The 14221-nt window shown below is 36.3% G+C and overlaps 1 protein-coding gene across 1 annotated transcript in view; it reads right to left on the reverse strand.

Annotated features, from left to right (window-relative positions):
- Nucleotides 1–752: 752 nt before the first annotated feature.
- The window catches only part of LOC140147143 (uncharacterized), a 37225-nt gene continuing 23756 nt past the window's right edge, over nucleotides 753–14221 (reverse strand). Inside the window, exons 11-17 of the mRNA XM_072168923.1 lie at nucleotides 11833–12078; nucleotides 10944–11078; nucleotides 10010–10247; nucleotides 6194–6310; nucleotides 4000–4142; nucleotides 2946–3197; nucleotides 753–1081 (exon numbers count right to left, since the gene is read on the reverse strand). Coding sequence (XP_072025024.1) covers nucleotides 1006–1081; nucleotides 2946–3197; nucleotides 4000–4142; nucleotides 6194–6310; nucleotides 10010–10247; nucleotides 10944–11078; nucleotides 11833–12078 — 1207 coding nt within the window. The 3' untranslated portion in view covers nucleotides 753–1005. The remainder of the gene's footprint in view (nucleotides 1082–2945; nucleotides 3198–3999; nucleotides 4143–6193; nucleotides 6311–10009; nucleotides 10248–10943; nucleotides 11079–11832; nucleotides 12079–14221) is intronic.

Genomic DNA, 14221 nt, shown 5'->3' on the forward strand with positions numbered 1-14221 from the left:
CACAAATAAAGAGCGCCCTCTGAAATTCCCAACAAGAATTGTGGGTCCATGCCCTTATTTGCTGGTGGGATATTTATAGGAGGGCACTTGAAGTTTGTGCCTAAAGTTCTATCAAGGGAGTCCATGCACCATTAGGAGAATCCTTACTGTATAAATGTGATATGATCAAGCAAAATAAGTACGGTATCTTGTCAAGTAAAATAAGTTGTGTTTCCAGTTGACAATGGGCTCTTCCAGTTAAAATCCATACACCATTTATAACAGACATGACCTTAATCTCCCATACAAGGAGAGCAAACTTCAAATAGGTTTACCTGAATGAGTGATCCCTTTTGAGGGAGATTATGATTATTGTCTTCCATAGGGTGTATGGATTTCAAATGGAATAGCACATTCCACTTGGGTAGTGGTACTTCCCTGATTTAACTGTCTACATAAAACAACAAGCTGGAAATACCATCAAAGATGCAAAAACAACATACAAAAGAAATTCTTTGGTCATATCCCAAAATAAATTTGGGAATAAAACAGCTCATTTACTTGATCATGTCACATATTCTCTCAACTAAATACACCACAACACTCCTTGCACCTTTCAAATACCATGCCAAACTGAAGGAAAGTAACAAAGTTATATGTTTATGCAGGCAATATTATACTTATAACAGCACACTGGTATTTTTTAACTTCTATGAAGTTTAAATATATGAGAAATTTTTTTCACACTGGAAAACAACCATTCCAGGTCATAGATTGCTCACCCATACCCTGCTACAGGAATGTTTACTACACTCATTTATGAAGGAAGCAATACCCTTTTGGTGGACTTAAACTTCCATGTTACCAACACATTTGGCAGGGTAGGGGAACATTGTCGATCTTCTACAAGTACCCTATACCTTTTGCTCAGGAATCTGTAGGCTGGAAAGGCTTCAGCCCTTGACCCTCAGTGTCTTCACTGATGCATCCAATGCTTTTAATAGCCTGTGTTCACTTCATCACACACTACAAGGCAAGTGCTACAAGATTATTGGTGTGGTTAAGACTCAGAGACAGAAACTGAGCAGCTGTGTCACGATACCTGTAAAGAAATACACAAAAATATATACAAAATAAAATTAGACTTGAATATCTTAGTGGAAGAAGGGAACAAGAGAAAGATACTGAGGAAAAGGGTGGATTCAAACCCAGCGAAGCAGGTACTTTAACATGCATATCAACCATGTCCAAAAAGAATGGAAAATTGATCTTTTTCATGGCCGGGGAGGAAAAACAAGTACTAAAGCCATGGAGTATCTTTTTTAGGGTAGCAACTTGTTCAACATTGCAAAAATACAAAACAGGGTGTATAATTTCCATCACTATTATGTAAATACTTGCTTAGGGTATCAAAAAAAAACGGGAGAAGCAAGAGGTGTATTGCTCAAATGACAATTACTAGTTAGTGGTTTGAACAAGCACATAGGGTGTGAATTTACACACAAAAAATACTTGCTTACTGTAAATATTTTATTACTTCCATGGTCCTGGTACGCGCTGGTGATCAGCGATTGTGTAGTAGTGACAAGGTTGCCTACTATGCACCGGGGTGACAACCAATGGGTCAACCATCTTGTTGTCAAGAATGTTGATCAGCCAATCAGTGTGATTGATTATCTTTTCTGCCTTTACGCTCGTGTACGCTTGATGGACAGCTCAGACCATGGAAGTAATAAAAAATTATCTGTAGGGTACTATTTGAAAGTCTCTGTATGTGCATGATAAACAAGTTGGGGCCATTAGGGGTTCAAACAATGAGTTTACAACAAGATCAACAACATTGATTTTATTATCACTGGACACATCGTTACCTGCCCTCATTCACCTTAGATCCAAGCTGAAAACATTGCATTAATCAAGACATTGAAGTGACACTGTATAATGGAATGTGAGGAGGTGAAGAAAGAAGATGAAAGGGAAAGGAAGAAGAAGACTTTAATATAAGTAACATAAGAACATATCTCAAAATATAAACTTTCTATACTTATGTTAGGGAACAAACCAAAAGTTTGATGACATCCTATAAACAAAAGTGCTTTGGCTAGGATGAGTAGTCATATCAATGTGGTAGTTTTGCACCAGAAGAATGAGACACCCCCCTATGGCATTGTGTAGTATACCCGTCTTATTTGCTTTCCTTGAACTTTGAAAGTTCAATCAAAGTTTAAAGAAGGGCTGCCAGAATGGTCCACACAAATTATGACTGGTATACTACATAAAGCCATGGGGGGCATCTCTTTCTTCCTGTGCAAAACAACCAATTGAGCTGTTGATGATACAGATTCGGACTAACTACACTGACCCAGTCCCATACACAGATGCCACGTAGAGATGCACGCATGAAAGAGATGCCTCAATGTGTTGATGTCACAGACTCGCCAAGAGTAAAAATGTTATAAGTGCAGCCAGTGATGTTGATGTGAGTTCAATTGGGGTCAGCTTTCAATAGTGAGTACCCACTCAAACCATTGCACACATGCATGCACATTTAAGGGTGGCCTTAACCTTGGAATTATGGAAACTTTTGAGCCTCATAACTGCTAAATTGTTGGTCTGAAGTAATAAAAGTATATATATTTAGAATGGCAAAGGCTTGACAAATCCATCTGTGAGGTTAAATTTGGCCTGAGGTAAACTTTTTTCCTCTCCAAAACTGAGCATTTTGCCCAGATTAGACTTCACAGATGGACTCATCAAGTCTTTGCCATTCTAAATATGTATACTTTTACATACTGTAGACCAAGGATTTAGCAGTTATGAGGCCCAACACTTTCCATAATTCCAGGGTTAAGACCAACCTTTAAAGATGCTGGAAAGATATGCAGGTGAAAAACCTGCCCAATACATTGATGTCACTCGGCCAAAACCGCTGTCATGAGATACAAATCAAATGCCACATTTCTTACCTTCTATCTCCAGCACCATGTTTCCTATTGAGCTGTTGATGATATGGATCCGGGCTAACACTCGCCCTTGTCTCAGGGCTTATAGCTCTGCCAGGACTCTGAGATCTCCTCCCATTGTTGACTGTAGCACCATGAGTAACACCATGAATGGAAAATAGACTTGGCAGACCAGATAAGGTTTGTCTATCTACACTCATTCCTCCTATTTCACCACCCCATGCTGAGCGCAGACCTCGGCGACCACGGCTTGGACTGGGCATGGATGAAAAAGAAGAGAAATTTAGTTTAATGTTTGCAGCAGATTCATAGCTCCCATTTTCTTTACCAAATCCTTCACAAAATATCTATTTACATATTGATGGCTTAGCCTATCAAATTGGCCTATCAAATGCAACCATCCAAATGGGAGCTTATGGACATAGGTCTTTGTGCTCCTCATACTTAGGCCGGCTAGATACAATCATCCATGTGGCATCTTATGGACATACGTCTTTGTGCCACTGAGCCTTTGGCTATATAGATGCAATCACACATACATCAGCTAATGAATATATGTCTTTGTGCCCCTGAGCCTCAAACTATCTACATGCAATCATTCATTAGGTAATTAACAACTAACACACATATGTGATGCGATCAAGCAAAATCAGTCGGAACTCGGAAATATTGATTTTGAGATATAGCGAAACAAAGGAAATTTGTCCTTTTGTTTTCTATTGTTTCGGAAACTCTGTAATTGCTCATATTTTTGGAATTAGTTGTTCAATTTCAATGGGTTTTCTGCAAAAATACAGCTTTGTAAATGCTGTTTTCTATCCGATAAGAAACTGACAATTTAATATTTCCGAGTTCCGACTGATATTGCCTAATCGCATCACATATATCTTTTTGTCACATATCTTTTTTTGTGCAGAGCCATCAATATTATTTTTCTTTGGGGGATTTGATACTGCTCAAAAGTGCAAATTCACTTTATTATTACAGCAATCATGTTTAATCATAGATGATTTCACTAACTAATGTTGACAAACACCTAATGGTTAAAGAACCTTACTTGAATTTGAAGTCTGCTGGCAGAAAGTTTCCTAGACTTGCATCCTGCCTGGACTGTAGTAGCTGCTTCTGGAAGTCTCTCTTAGCATTACCATACCCATTGAATATGTTATCACAAAACACAAGCTTACCACCAGCATATATCTGCAGAAGTCAAGAGAGTTATAAATCAAGTAATATCTAAAAGAGTTACCAAATCCACTTCTAATATTACTGGTCATAACAGGCAGGGGACATTGGTGGATATACATATGTCAGCAGGCAATAAGGTAAAGATACAGTCACAGAATTAGAGAAGGAGAACCAGGACTCGACCGCCATCTTGATACAGGCATGGAGCAAAAATTGGGGATATTCATTTTCCTTCGGAAATGCAAGCGCAACATGGATGATGGGGGCATTTGAGAGACGCACTTGATGTGACCTGCATGCGATACCAAGATGCTTCAGATGAGACTCAAAATTGTTTTCGTTCGTCTCAGCACACCGTCAGCAAGGACCCAAATACCCCTAATTTTCTCCCCATAGCTGATGGCGCTATTGAATGTAGTGGTATAGGGAGTCCGGGTTCTCCTTCTCTAATTCTGTGGGTACAGTCCAGCTCCATAAACATAAACAAAAACAATGTGATTTATAAAGCGCCTTTTACAAAAGTAGGCAAAGCGCTAAAAGAGAGAAAGACAAGAAAGGAAAAAGAGCTAATGAGTGGGAAAGAGGTGAGTTTTAAGGAGATTCTTGAACATGGTAATATTTTCTTGACCTCGGACAATGGTGGGCAACTCGTTCCAAAGGCGCGGCCCCACTGTTGAAAAGGCGCGATCGCCAGCTTGTTTCTTGGAACGAGGCACTTCAAATGTGACAGCAGCGTCAGATCGAAGCGCATAAGATGTTTTGTGGGTCCGAGATCCAACCAATATCCTCTCAAATTGAGGACAGACATACAATCCATGCTTGTATAACCACATCTTTAGATATGGAGCAAAATAGGTGAATTAGGGCTTTACATGTACCAAGAACTAAAGTATGGATTATAATCCATCATTGATTTGGTGTGGCAGTCGCTCGTTCAGTTGATAACATGCAACTGAAGTTTTTTGTTCTATTTGTACAAAAGTTGATTTTTATTTACTTGCATTTCAGTGATGTTTCACCACTACACTAGTGGCTACTTTAGACTGGCAACCCATCACATCTGACTAAACTGAAACTGCCATAAAGGGTGTGATGCATTGGTCAAAACAAGGACCAGGGGACTACACACTCAACGATATCTTAGCCACTTAGTAGTGTAGTGGTGAAACATCACTACAATGTAAGTAAAAGAATCAACTTTTATTTTGAAATTGTACAAAAAGAATAATAAACTAACATTCCAGATGAAATTGTTTAATGATAAACATGTAGTTTGGCACACACCGACATCGCCCGGTTAATAATTACATTATACAACCAGAGACACTGAAATGAATACATGGGATCGATACACGTAAATGTGCTGTGCACGATTGATATTCAGACGATAAATCTTTGGATACCGGGGTGGAAAATGATGAATATCTCCCGTAAATGATTTCGTATAAAGAAACCAGATGTGGTTCCTTGCACTTGAATATATATTTTGAACAGATATGATAGTCATTAGTTTGCGCTTTGAGAGAGTAGCTTGCGTCTTGAAAAAAAAAAGTGACCAAAATTCAAGATTTTAAATAGCGCAGCGTAGACCCTCGTGGAGGTAGTCTCGGGCCAGACTGTATGTAGCTATCACTAACATACAGGATCGACGAGTCTCAGACCGACTGACACAAACTGGCTGTGTAGGAGACTATCGTAGAGGCAGCTATAAACAGATGACAATGGCGAATGTATGCTCGCTGACCGTACAGAGGTCAGTCACAGGCTAATGTCATTAGCCTTAGTCGGATATCCTTCAGCCTACTATGCATTTAAACACTATTAAACAGGTGGGAACACAATGGCCATACGTGGCTGTGGATTCATACCTACCATGGCATTTTCTGCCATGAAGATATCGGGGCGATGACACTGTGTGGCACACAAGCCACGTCACAAACTTTCACATATGGCTGTAAATTTCATAAACACTTTTTTGTCTGTAAGTGTGTTAAATTGGGATGCAATTAACATGTAATCTTCAAGGTAGCATTGAATTTCATTTGGAGAATATAAAATCTTACCATGAACATGCCTGGTACTGCATTGTGCCTCTGTAACAACTTCGGTTGCTTATGGCCTGAGAGATGTACAGCACTAACTACATCATAGACGAGTAGACGATATGGGTCAGTCCGGCTCTAAAATTGAAAAAAAACAAAAACAGCATGTATCAATGATATCCGAACTTACACTTGCATAAATTCACAAAAGCGCTCATCGGTTACGCAAATTATACTCAAAGAGCACTTTGTGTAGGTGCTGCGCCACCTGTGTGTAAGACATTCTACATCAATCACCAAATGTATGCATCTCGCCTATTATGAGCTGAAGAAAGTACAGATAGTTCGAATAAACCACAAGCAGAATTTGATCAACTTGGATTTCAATTGGTATAACAGGTGCTGTAAATAAAATTATTCCTCTAGTCTTATTACAAGACTACCCTACCCCAACCCTAAATCATAACCCTAAACTCCATAAACGAGGATTGGACTCAAGTCTGGCAAGTTGCACCCTATTCGGTAATTGTACAAAAATTACACAAAACCATAAAGCATCTTAATTCAAATCTTAAAAACAAAATTCAAAACCCTGGACCAAATAAAGCACATTAGAAATGTACTTTATCTGTACTTTATGGGCACTTTAACTGTACTTTATGGGTACTTTAACTGTACTTTCTGTTAATTAGTACATATAAAGTGTACTTTAAATGTGCTTATTTTTCATACCCTGGAAAAACTGTGTACTTTAAAGGTACTTTAAATGTGCTTTATATGACTTTAATTATACTTTATGAATATTTTGATAAATATGGGAAATTTTTTGTGCTTTAACTATACTTTATTTGGACTTAGTTTTTTCCCAGTGTCAGTGAGTATACTTTAATTGTGCTTATTTTGGACTTAACCAAATTTTGAACATCAGTGTGTACTTTAAATATACTTTATCAGTACTTTATGTATACTTTACCTGGATTGGTTTTCCCGGTATTGTCAGCAATGTAAGAGTACTTAAAATGTGCTTTTCAGTGTACTTTAAATGTACTTTAATGTGGCCATCATGGTCATGTGATGTTTACATATACAAGTCACATGACTATCCTTCTAGATTTGAAAAATACCAACGACCATCTTGTGCTAAGGTTGCATATTGCAATGGATGTATAAAACTGTTCATATTTATATAAAATGAAGGACTTAATGGACTTACAAATACAGGCTTGATTACAGGAGATGGTTACTGGTAATGTATGCTTGCATGTGAACATACTTGTGTTACCAATACTTTGATAAGCTCCATATGTGGTAAGCTTATAATTATAAGCTTACTGGTATATGGTATGGAACCTCGAAGCACAGTACTTTAAAAATGCTTTTTTTTCAGTATGCTTTAAATGTACTTTTCTAGTGATTGTGCTTTATTTGTACTTTAAAGGTACTTTATCGTGCGTTCCAAATGTCGCACTTTGGAATGTTGTTTAGAAAAGCATATTTAAAGCACAGTACTTTAAATATGCTTGTTTGGTATAAAGTACAATTAAAGTACAGTACTTTAAATGTGCTTTTTCAGTATGCTTTAAATGTACTTTTCTGGTCATTGTGCTTTATTTGTACTTTAAAGGTACTTTATCGTCGTTCCAAATGTCGCACTTTGGAATGTTGTTTAGAAAGCATATTTAAAGCACAGTGCTTTAAATATACTTGTTTTGGTGTAAAGTATAATTAAAGCACAGTACTTTAAATATGCTTGTTTGGTATAAAGTACAATTAAAGTACAGAACTTTAAATGTGCTTTTTCAGTACCGTATGCTTTAAATGTACTTTTCTGGTCATTGTGCTTTATTTGTACTTTAAAGGTACTTTATCGTGCGTTCCAAATGTCGCACTTTGAATGTTGTTTAGAAAGCATATTTAAAACACAGTACTTTAAATATGCTTGTTTGGTATAAAGTACAATTAAAGTACAGTACTTTAAATGTGCTTTTTTCAGAATGCTTTTAAATGTACTTTTCTGGTCATTGTGCTTTATTTGTACTTTAAAGGTACTTTATCGTCGTTCCAAATGTCACACATTGGAATGTTGTTTAGAAAGCATATTTAAAGCACAGTGCTTTAAATATACTTGTTTTGGTGTAAAGTATAATTAAAGCACAGTACTTTAAATATGCTTGTTTGGTATAAAGTACAATTAAAGTACAGAACTTTAAATGTGCTTTTTTCAGTACCGTATGCTTTAAATGTACTTTTCTGGTCATTGTGCTTTATTTGTACTTTAAAGGTACTTTATCGTTGTTCCAAATGTCACACATTGGAATGTTGTTTAGAAAGCATATTTAAAGTACTGTGCTTTAAATATGCTTGTTTGGTATAAAGTACAATTAAAGTACAGTACTTTAAATGTGCTTTTTTCAGTATGCTTTAAATGTACTTTTCTGGTCATTGTGCTTTATTTGTACTTTAAAGGTACTTTATCGTCGTTCCAAATGTCGCACTTTGGAATGTTGTTTAGAAAGCATATTTAAAGCACAGTGCTTTAAATATACTTGTTTTGGTGTAAAGTATAATTAAAGCACAGTACTTTAAATATGCTTGTTTGGTATAAAGTACAATTAAAGTACAGAACTTTAAATGTGCTTTTTTCAGTACCGTATGCTTTAAATGTACTTTTCTGGTCATTGTGCTTTATTTGTACTTTAAAGGTACTTTATCGTCGTTCCAAATGTCGCACTTGGGAATGTTGTTTAGAAAGCATATTTAAAACACAGTACTTTAAATATGCTTGTTTGGTATAAAGTACAATTAAAGTACAGTACTTTAAATGTGCTTTTTCAGTATGCTTTAAATGTACTTTTCTGGTCATTGTGCTTTATTTGTACTTTAAAGGTACTTTATCGTCGTTCCAAATGTCGCACTTTGGAATGTTGTTTAGAAAGCATATTTAAAGCACAGTGCTTTAAATATACTTGTTTTGGTGTAAAGTATAATTAAAGCACAGTACTTTAAATATGCTTGTTTGGTATAAAGTACAATTAAAGTACAGAACTTTAAATGTGCTTTTTTCAGTACCGTATGCTTTAAATGTACTTTTCTGGTCATTGTGCTTTATTTGTACTTTAAAGGTACTTTATCGTCGTTCCAAATGTCGCACTTTGGAATGTTGTTTAGAAAGCATATTTAAAACACAGTACTTTAAATATGCTTGTTTGGTATAAAGTACAATTAAAGTACAGTACTTTAAATGTGCTTTTTTCAGAATGCTTTTAAATGTACTTTTCTGGTCATTGTGCTTTATTTGTACTTTAAAGGTACTTTATCGTCGTTCAAATGTCACACATTGAATGTTGTTTAGAAAGCATATTTAAAGCACAGTGCTTTAAATATACTTGTTTTGGTGTAAAGTATAATTAAAGCACAGTACTTTAAATATGCTTGTTTGGTATAAAGTACAATTAAAGTACAGAACTTTAAATGTGCTTTTTTCAGTACCGTATGCTTTAAATGTACTTTTCTGGTCATTGTGCTTTATTTGTACTTTAAAGGTACTTTATCGTCGTTCCAAATGTCACACATTGGAATGTTGTTTAGAAAGCATATTTAAAGTACTGTGCTTTAAATATACTTGTTTGGTATAAAGTACAATTAAAGTACAGTACTTTAAATGTGCTTTTTTCAGAATGCTTTTAAATGTACTTTTCTGGTCATTGTGCTTTATTTGTACTTTAAAGGTACTTTATCGTCGTTCCAAATGTCACACATTGGAATGTTGTTTAGAAAGCATATTTAAAGCACAGTGCTTTAAATATACTTGTTTTGGTCCAGGGAATGCTGTCATACCTGATAACAAGGCTTGGCCCTGTTTCTCTGTTGCCTATCATAAAACTTTGAAAACATGTCATGGCATGGTAAAGCTTCCGGAAACAATGCTGACACTACTGCTATTACAATGAGTTGTGTTCGTGGCACGCATTCCTTCAGGTATCTCTCTAGCTCCAAGTCACCAATAGAGGGCACTTTATGCCTGCTGCAGCGACAAGTTGCCATGCTGTCACCAAGCATTTCTGCTCTTAGTGCTCTGTTTTGGCAGGTCAAGGAAAGGTAATATCTACACAAACAAACCATTTAACCACATGGGCACTAGCAGTCAAGTTATTGGCATCTAAGAACTATTTCCATTGGTTGTAAAGAGTCCTATATAACATACTGAGCCAATCAGAGATATGGTAAGTATGGTCAGTAGGGTTGAAGGGGGTTCAGCTTAAAAGTGCTAAATGATCTAAAAGCTCCATTTAAAATCCACATTACACCTGTGGAAGATTTTGGAAATATCTTCCACAGGGGGTATGAATCTCAAATGGAATTAGCACATTAACTAACTCTATTTAAAACTCACCCTCCCTCTGTGGAAGATTCAGGTTGAATCTTTCTCAGAGGGTGTATGAAATTCAAATGGAGCTTCTGAATGTGTTCATTCCATTTGAAATTCATATTCCACCTGTGGAAGATATTTCCAAAATCTTCCGCAGGGGTAGTGTGGATTTTAAATCGAATAGCCCAATATATGATTTAATAGCACCTGTCTCAGACATTCATTTTGTTTGTCCGTTGAGCAAACATCCTGTCCAAAATGTTAAATTAATGAGTTCACTCTTATATTTATAACACTGATTCATTCATTCGGCATCAAGCCTCAATCCTTGATGAACCATGTGTCCAATTATATCAATGCACATTTTAAGTTCTTAGTTGTACTTTAGTATGCAAAGGATACACTGGGCAGCCAATCAGTGGTGATGTCTTTCTCCTAGTCAGGTTTGGTGTGGGTGCAGGTGATGCTGATGCTGTTCGAGTTGGCGAAGCAGTCCATGCAGTGTGTGGTGTTGGACACTGTATAGACACCACTGGCCTGTGTAGGATAAGAATACTTTAATATCAAAAATGTTCTTCCTTAAACTAGAAAATAAAAACACTGAACATATGTGACCAGCTCCAACAAAACCCGGAACAAGTAAGTAGCCAGACATGTTTTTAAATTTATTTTTTGAATTCTTAATTTCATGGTATTTGACTGTGGGACTAAGTGGACTTTCAAATCCTTGACAGTACTTATTAAAAAGAGGTTTCTTTAATCAATAAATAAACAGTTGAACTACAGAGATTGTGTCAGGCAGGAAACTAACTGGCCCATTACTCAGAATAGCAATTTGGTAAAAATATCCAGGTATCATTTACAAAATTATCCATATCTGGAAAAGTATTGATGCTATTTACATAATTTTGAAAGCTTATTGTCTAGTGCTTACATTTTATTCAAATCATGAAAGGTCAAAAATGCAACTTGTTCCTGTTTTTGTCAGAGCGGGTCACATTTAGGGTTCTATTACATATTTAAACAAAAGGCAGCTTTTCAAATAGTGTGGAATGTGACTATATCTGCAGACAATTGGGATTCTGGATGGAATAGGATTGTTTGAAACAATAAGTATGTGCCTTTTGTAAAGATGTCATCCCCTCTCCAAGCTCCCCACAGGGAATCAAGACCATGAGGCAATAAAATATATCAACATTTTGCCTAACAGGGTATCCAAGACTAGTGCTATCATATCATTTTAATGAAAAAATGTATTCCCTTTCAACTACCAACTCGAAGCCATACTCACCCACTTATATTAGACATAGCTGTAGATGGCCTAGTTTGAGCATTCCATGGTTTAGACAAAGATACATCGGGATCAAAATGAGCCTTCTTCTCTCCCCCTGCAGTTGATGCAGCAGACTTGAGTCGACTATTTGTGGAGTAAGTCCTTTGTCTGGATTGTCTTGACATAGCCGACATGGTACTCATACGACGTCTTTGCTCATACGACACTGGGGGCGCTGATGGAGATCTAGTGTTTACTGTTGCTCTGTGGGATCAGATGGAAAATATGAACTTAACTTATATTGAATCACACAAATCTTATTTGGGAAAATACTATGCTACAAATATCAACATGCAAATCTATGCATCTATGTGGGGGGGGGAGTTTGTGTGTGTGCATGCACAGATCCCGTGGTTTTACAACCATCTAAATTTGACTCTGAATATGAAAATACTGCATGATGTTCCTGGTGGAGTCACACATAACTGTAAAAATGAATACATACAATATCTCATGGAACTCCTTGCAACTCATTACATTTTACTGCCTGAAAAGTATTGATCATGTCTCACCTCCTTTTTCAACCAAATCGATGGTAATATCTCTTATCGTGAAGGATCAACATTTAACCACAATTGCCTCAGGCAAAACTCACACATGGTCATTTTTATGTAACTCATTGAACCATGTGTGTCATATACTGTCTTTAGCTATAATGACTGGCTGGTGATGTGGTCAATTCACTGACAGATACTAACCTCAGGAGGGAATTAAATTTTTGATCAATTCTCTTCAGGTAGTGAAACGTAATGTACATCAAATTCTTTCTCATAAAAATATCGGAAATAACAAATGGGTTGGTACAATTTGTGACCCTACTTCTCATACCCGACTTTTCATACCCCACTTGACCCAACTTTTTATCGTTATGATAAATCATTTTAGATATTTCAATGAATACTAAATAAAGTGTAAATGAAGTCTACCGAATTGAAAAGGCTAAATCAGTGTAATTGGTGAAAAATTATGATTTAGAAATTATTATTTATAAACATCGCCCTTCCTCGTGCGCAGCCATAATCTCCAAACCAGTCGTTCATAAGTTAAATTTTCATGAGTAAGTATATCTGTCTGTCACATTAACATCTACGCATGGTGACATTATAAACGTCAATATTGTCATTGCATGTTATTCAGCCCTTTCACTGCTACCAACATTTGAGATTAATTGAGTATTGACTTCAGTGTACCGCTCAGTTGCTCCAAGCAAGTTCAATCAAGTTAGCATATCAAGGCTTAATTGGTCAATGCATTGTGATATAAGCAAACACTTATTGATTGGCTTGAGCAAACTTTATAACCAGGTTTAGGGAGTGTTCAGAACATTGGGGGGGGGGGGCTGGGCACTTGGAAATTGGAGTCAAAAAGTTTTGACCCTCCCTCTTCCTTCCATATACGTGCTTACCTCAACAGTTTGAGTATCAACGCACGGGCTTTACGTCCGTGCACAGTTTTCCAGAGAACCTGAAACTTTTTTGACCCCCCATCTTTGGACATACAAAACCTTTTAGATCAACCCTTTCTAAGAATTTAAAAAACAACTTATGATTTGTGCAGTAACGATCCCAATCCCAATTTACATTATAACAAGTATGCACTAAGTTTAATGGTTGTACATTTTTTTAATTTATAGGCCTTTAGGCCTATTTCCTACACTGCAACATGCAAGTTTTATAGGGTGACTTGTATGAAGTTTAATTTCATTGTTTGCATTCTAATATTTTCATGTTTCATTCTTAGAACCAATAATTAAATAAAAATAACACAAGAAAGGGAAATTGAGAGAAACATCTGGGCACATACTCAAGATTTTTAGTGCTTTAGACTTGTTTATCAGGGGCGTAATTTTTCTTGGTCAGTGGAAAAATATAAATTTCGGGGCAAAGACGAAAAAAATGTCGGTTGCATCATTTTGACCCGGTATTATCAGTGGAATATAAACATATAATCTTTTCTTATAGAGACTGGATAAATGTAAAGTCTTGAGCTTCCAAAAAGAAATGTTGTATGTTCTTGTTCTTTTGGTATTTTCTTGTTAAAACTTTTTGACCCCACCCCTATCAGGAGCAAAAACTTTTTGACTCCCCTTTTGAAGACAAAACTTTTTGACCCCTCCATTTTGCCCCCCCCATAGTATTTCTGAACAATCCCTTAGTCCAGGTGATTAGAATTGCACAGGGCTCAAAACTCATCAATACTAATCACAATTTTGTATCTAAATATGGCTGAACGAGGCTTTGAAATTTGAGATGAGAAAATGCTTGAAATCGCTGTTCTTTATCAATAATATTAAGGAAATGTGTATGGTATTTGCTTAATATTTGATTACCAACAGAATAAACTGCAA

The sequence above is a fragment of the Amphiura filiformis genome, chromosome 3 (genome assembly GCF_039555335.1).
Source record: "Amphiura filiformis chromosome 3, Afil_fr2py, whole genome shotgun sequence".
Classification (NCBI taxonomy): domain Eukaryota; kingdom Metazoa; phylum Echinodermata; class Ophiuroidea; order Amphilepidida; family Amphiuridae; genus Amphiura; species Amphiura filiformis.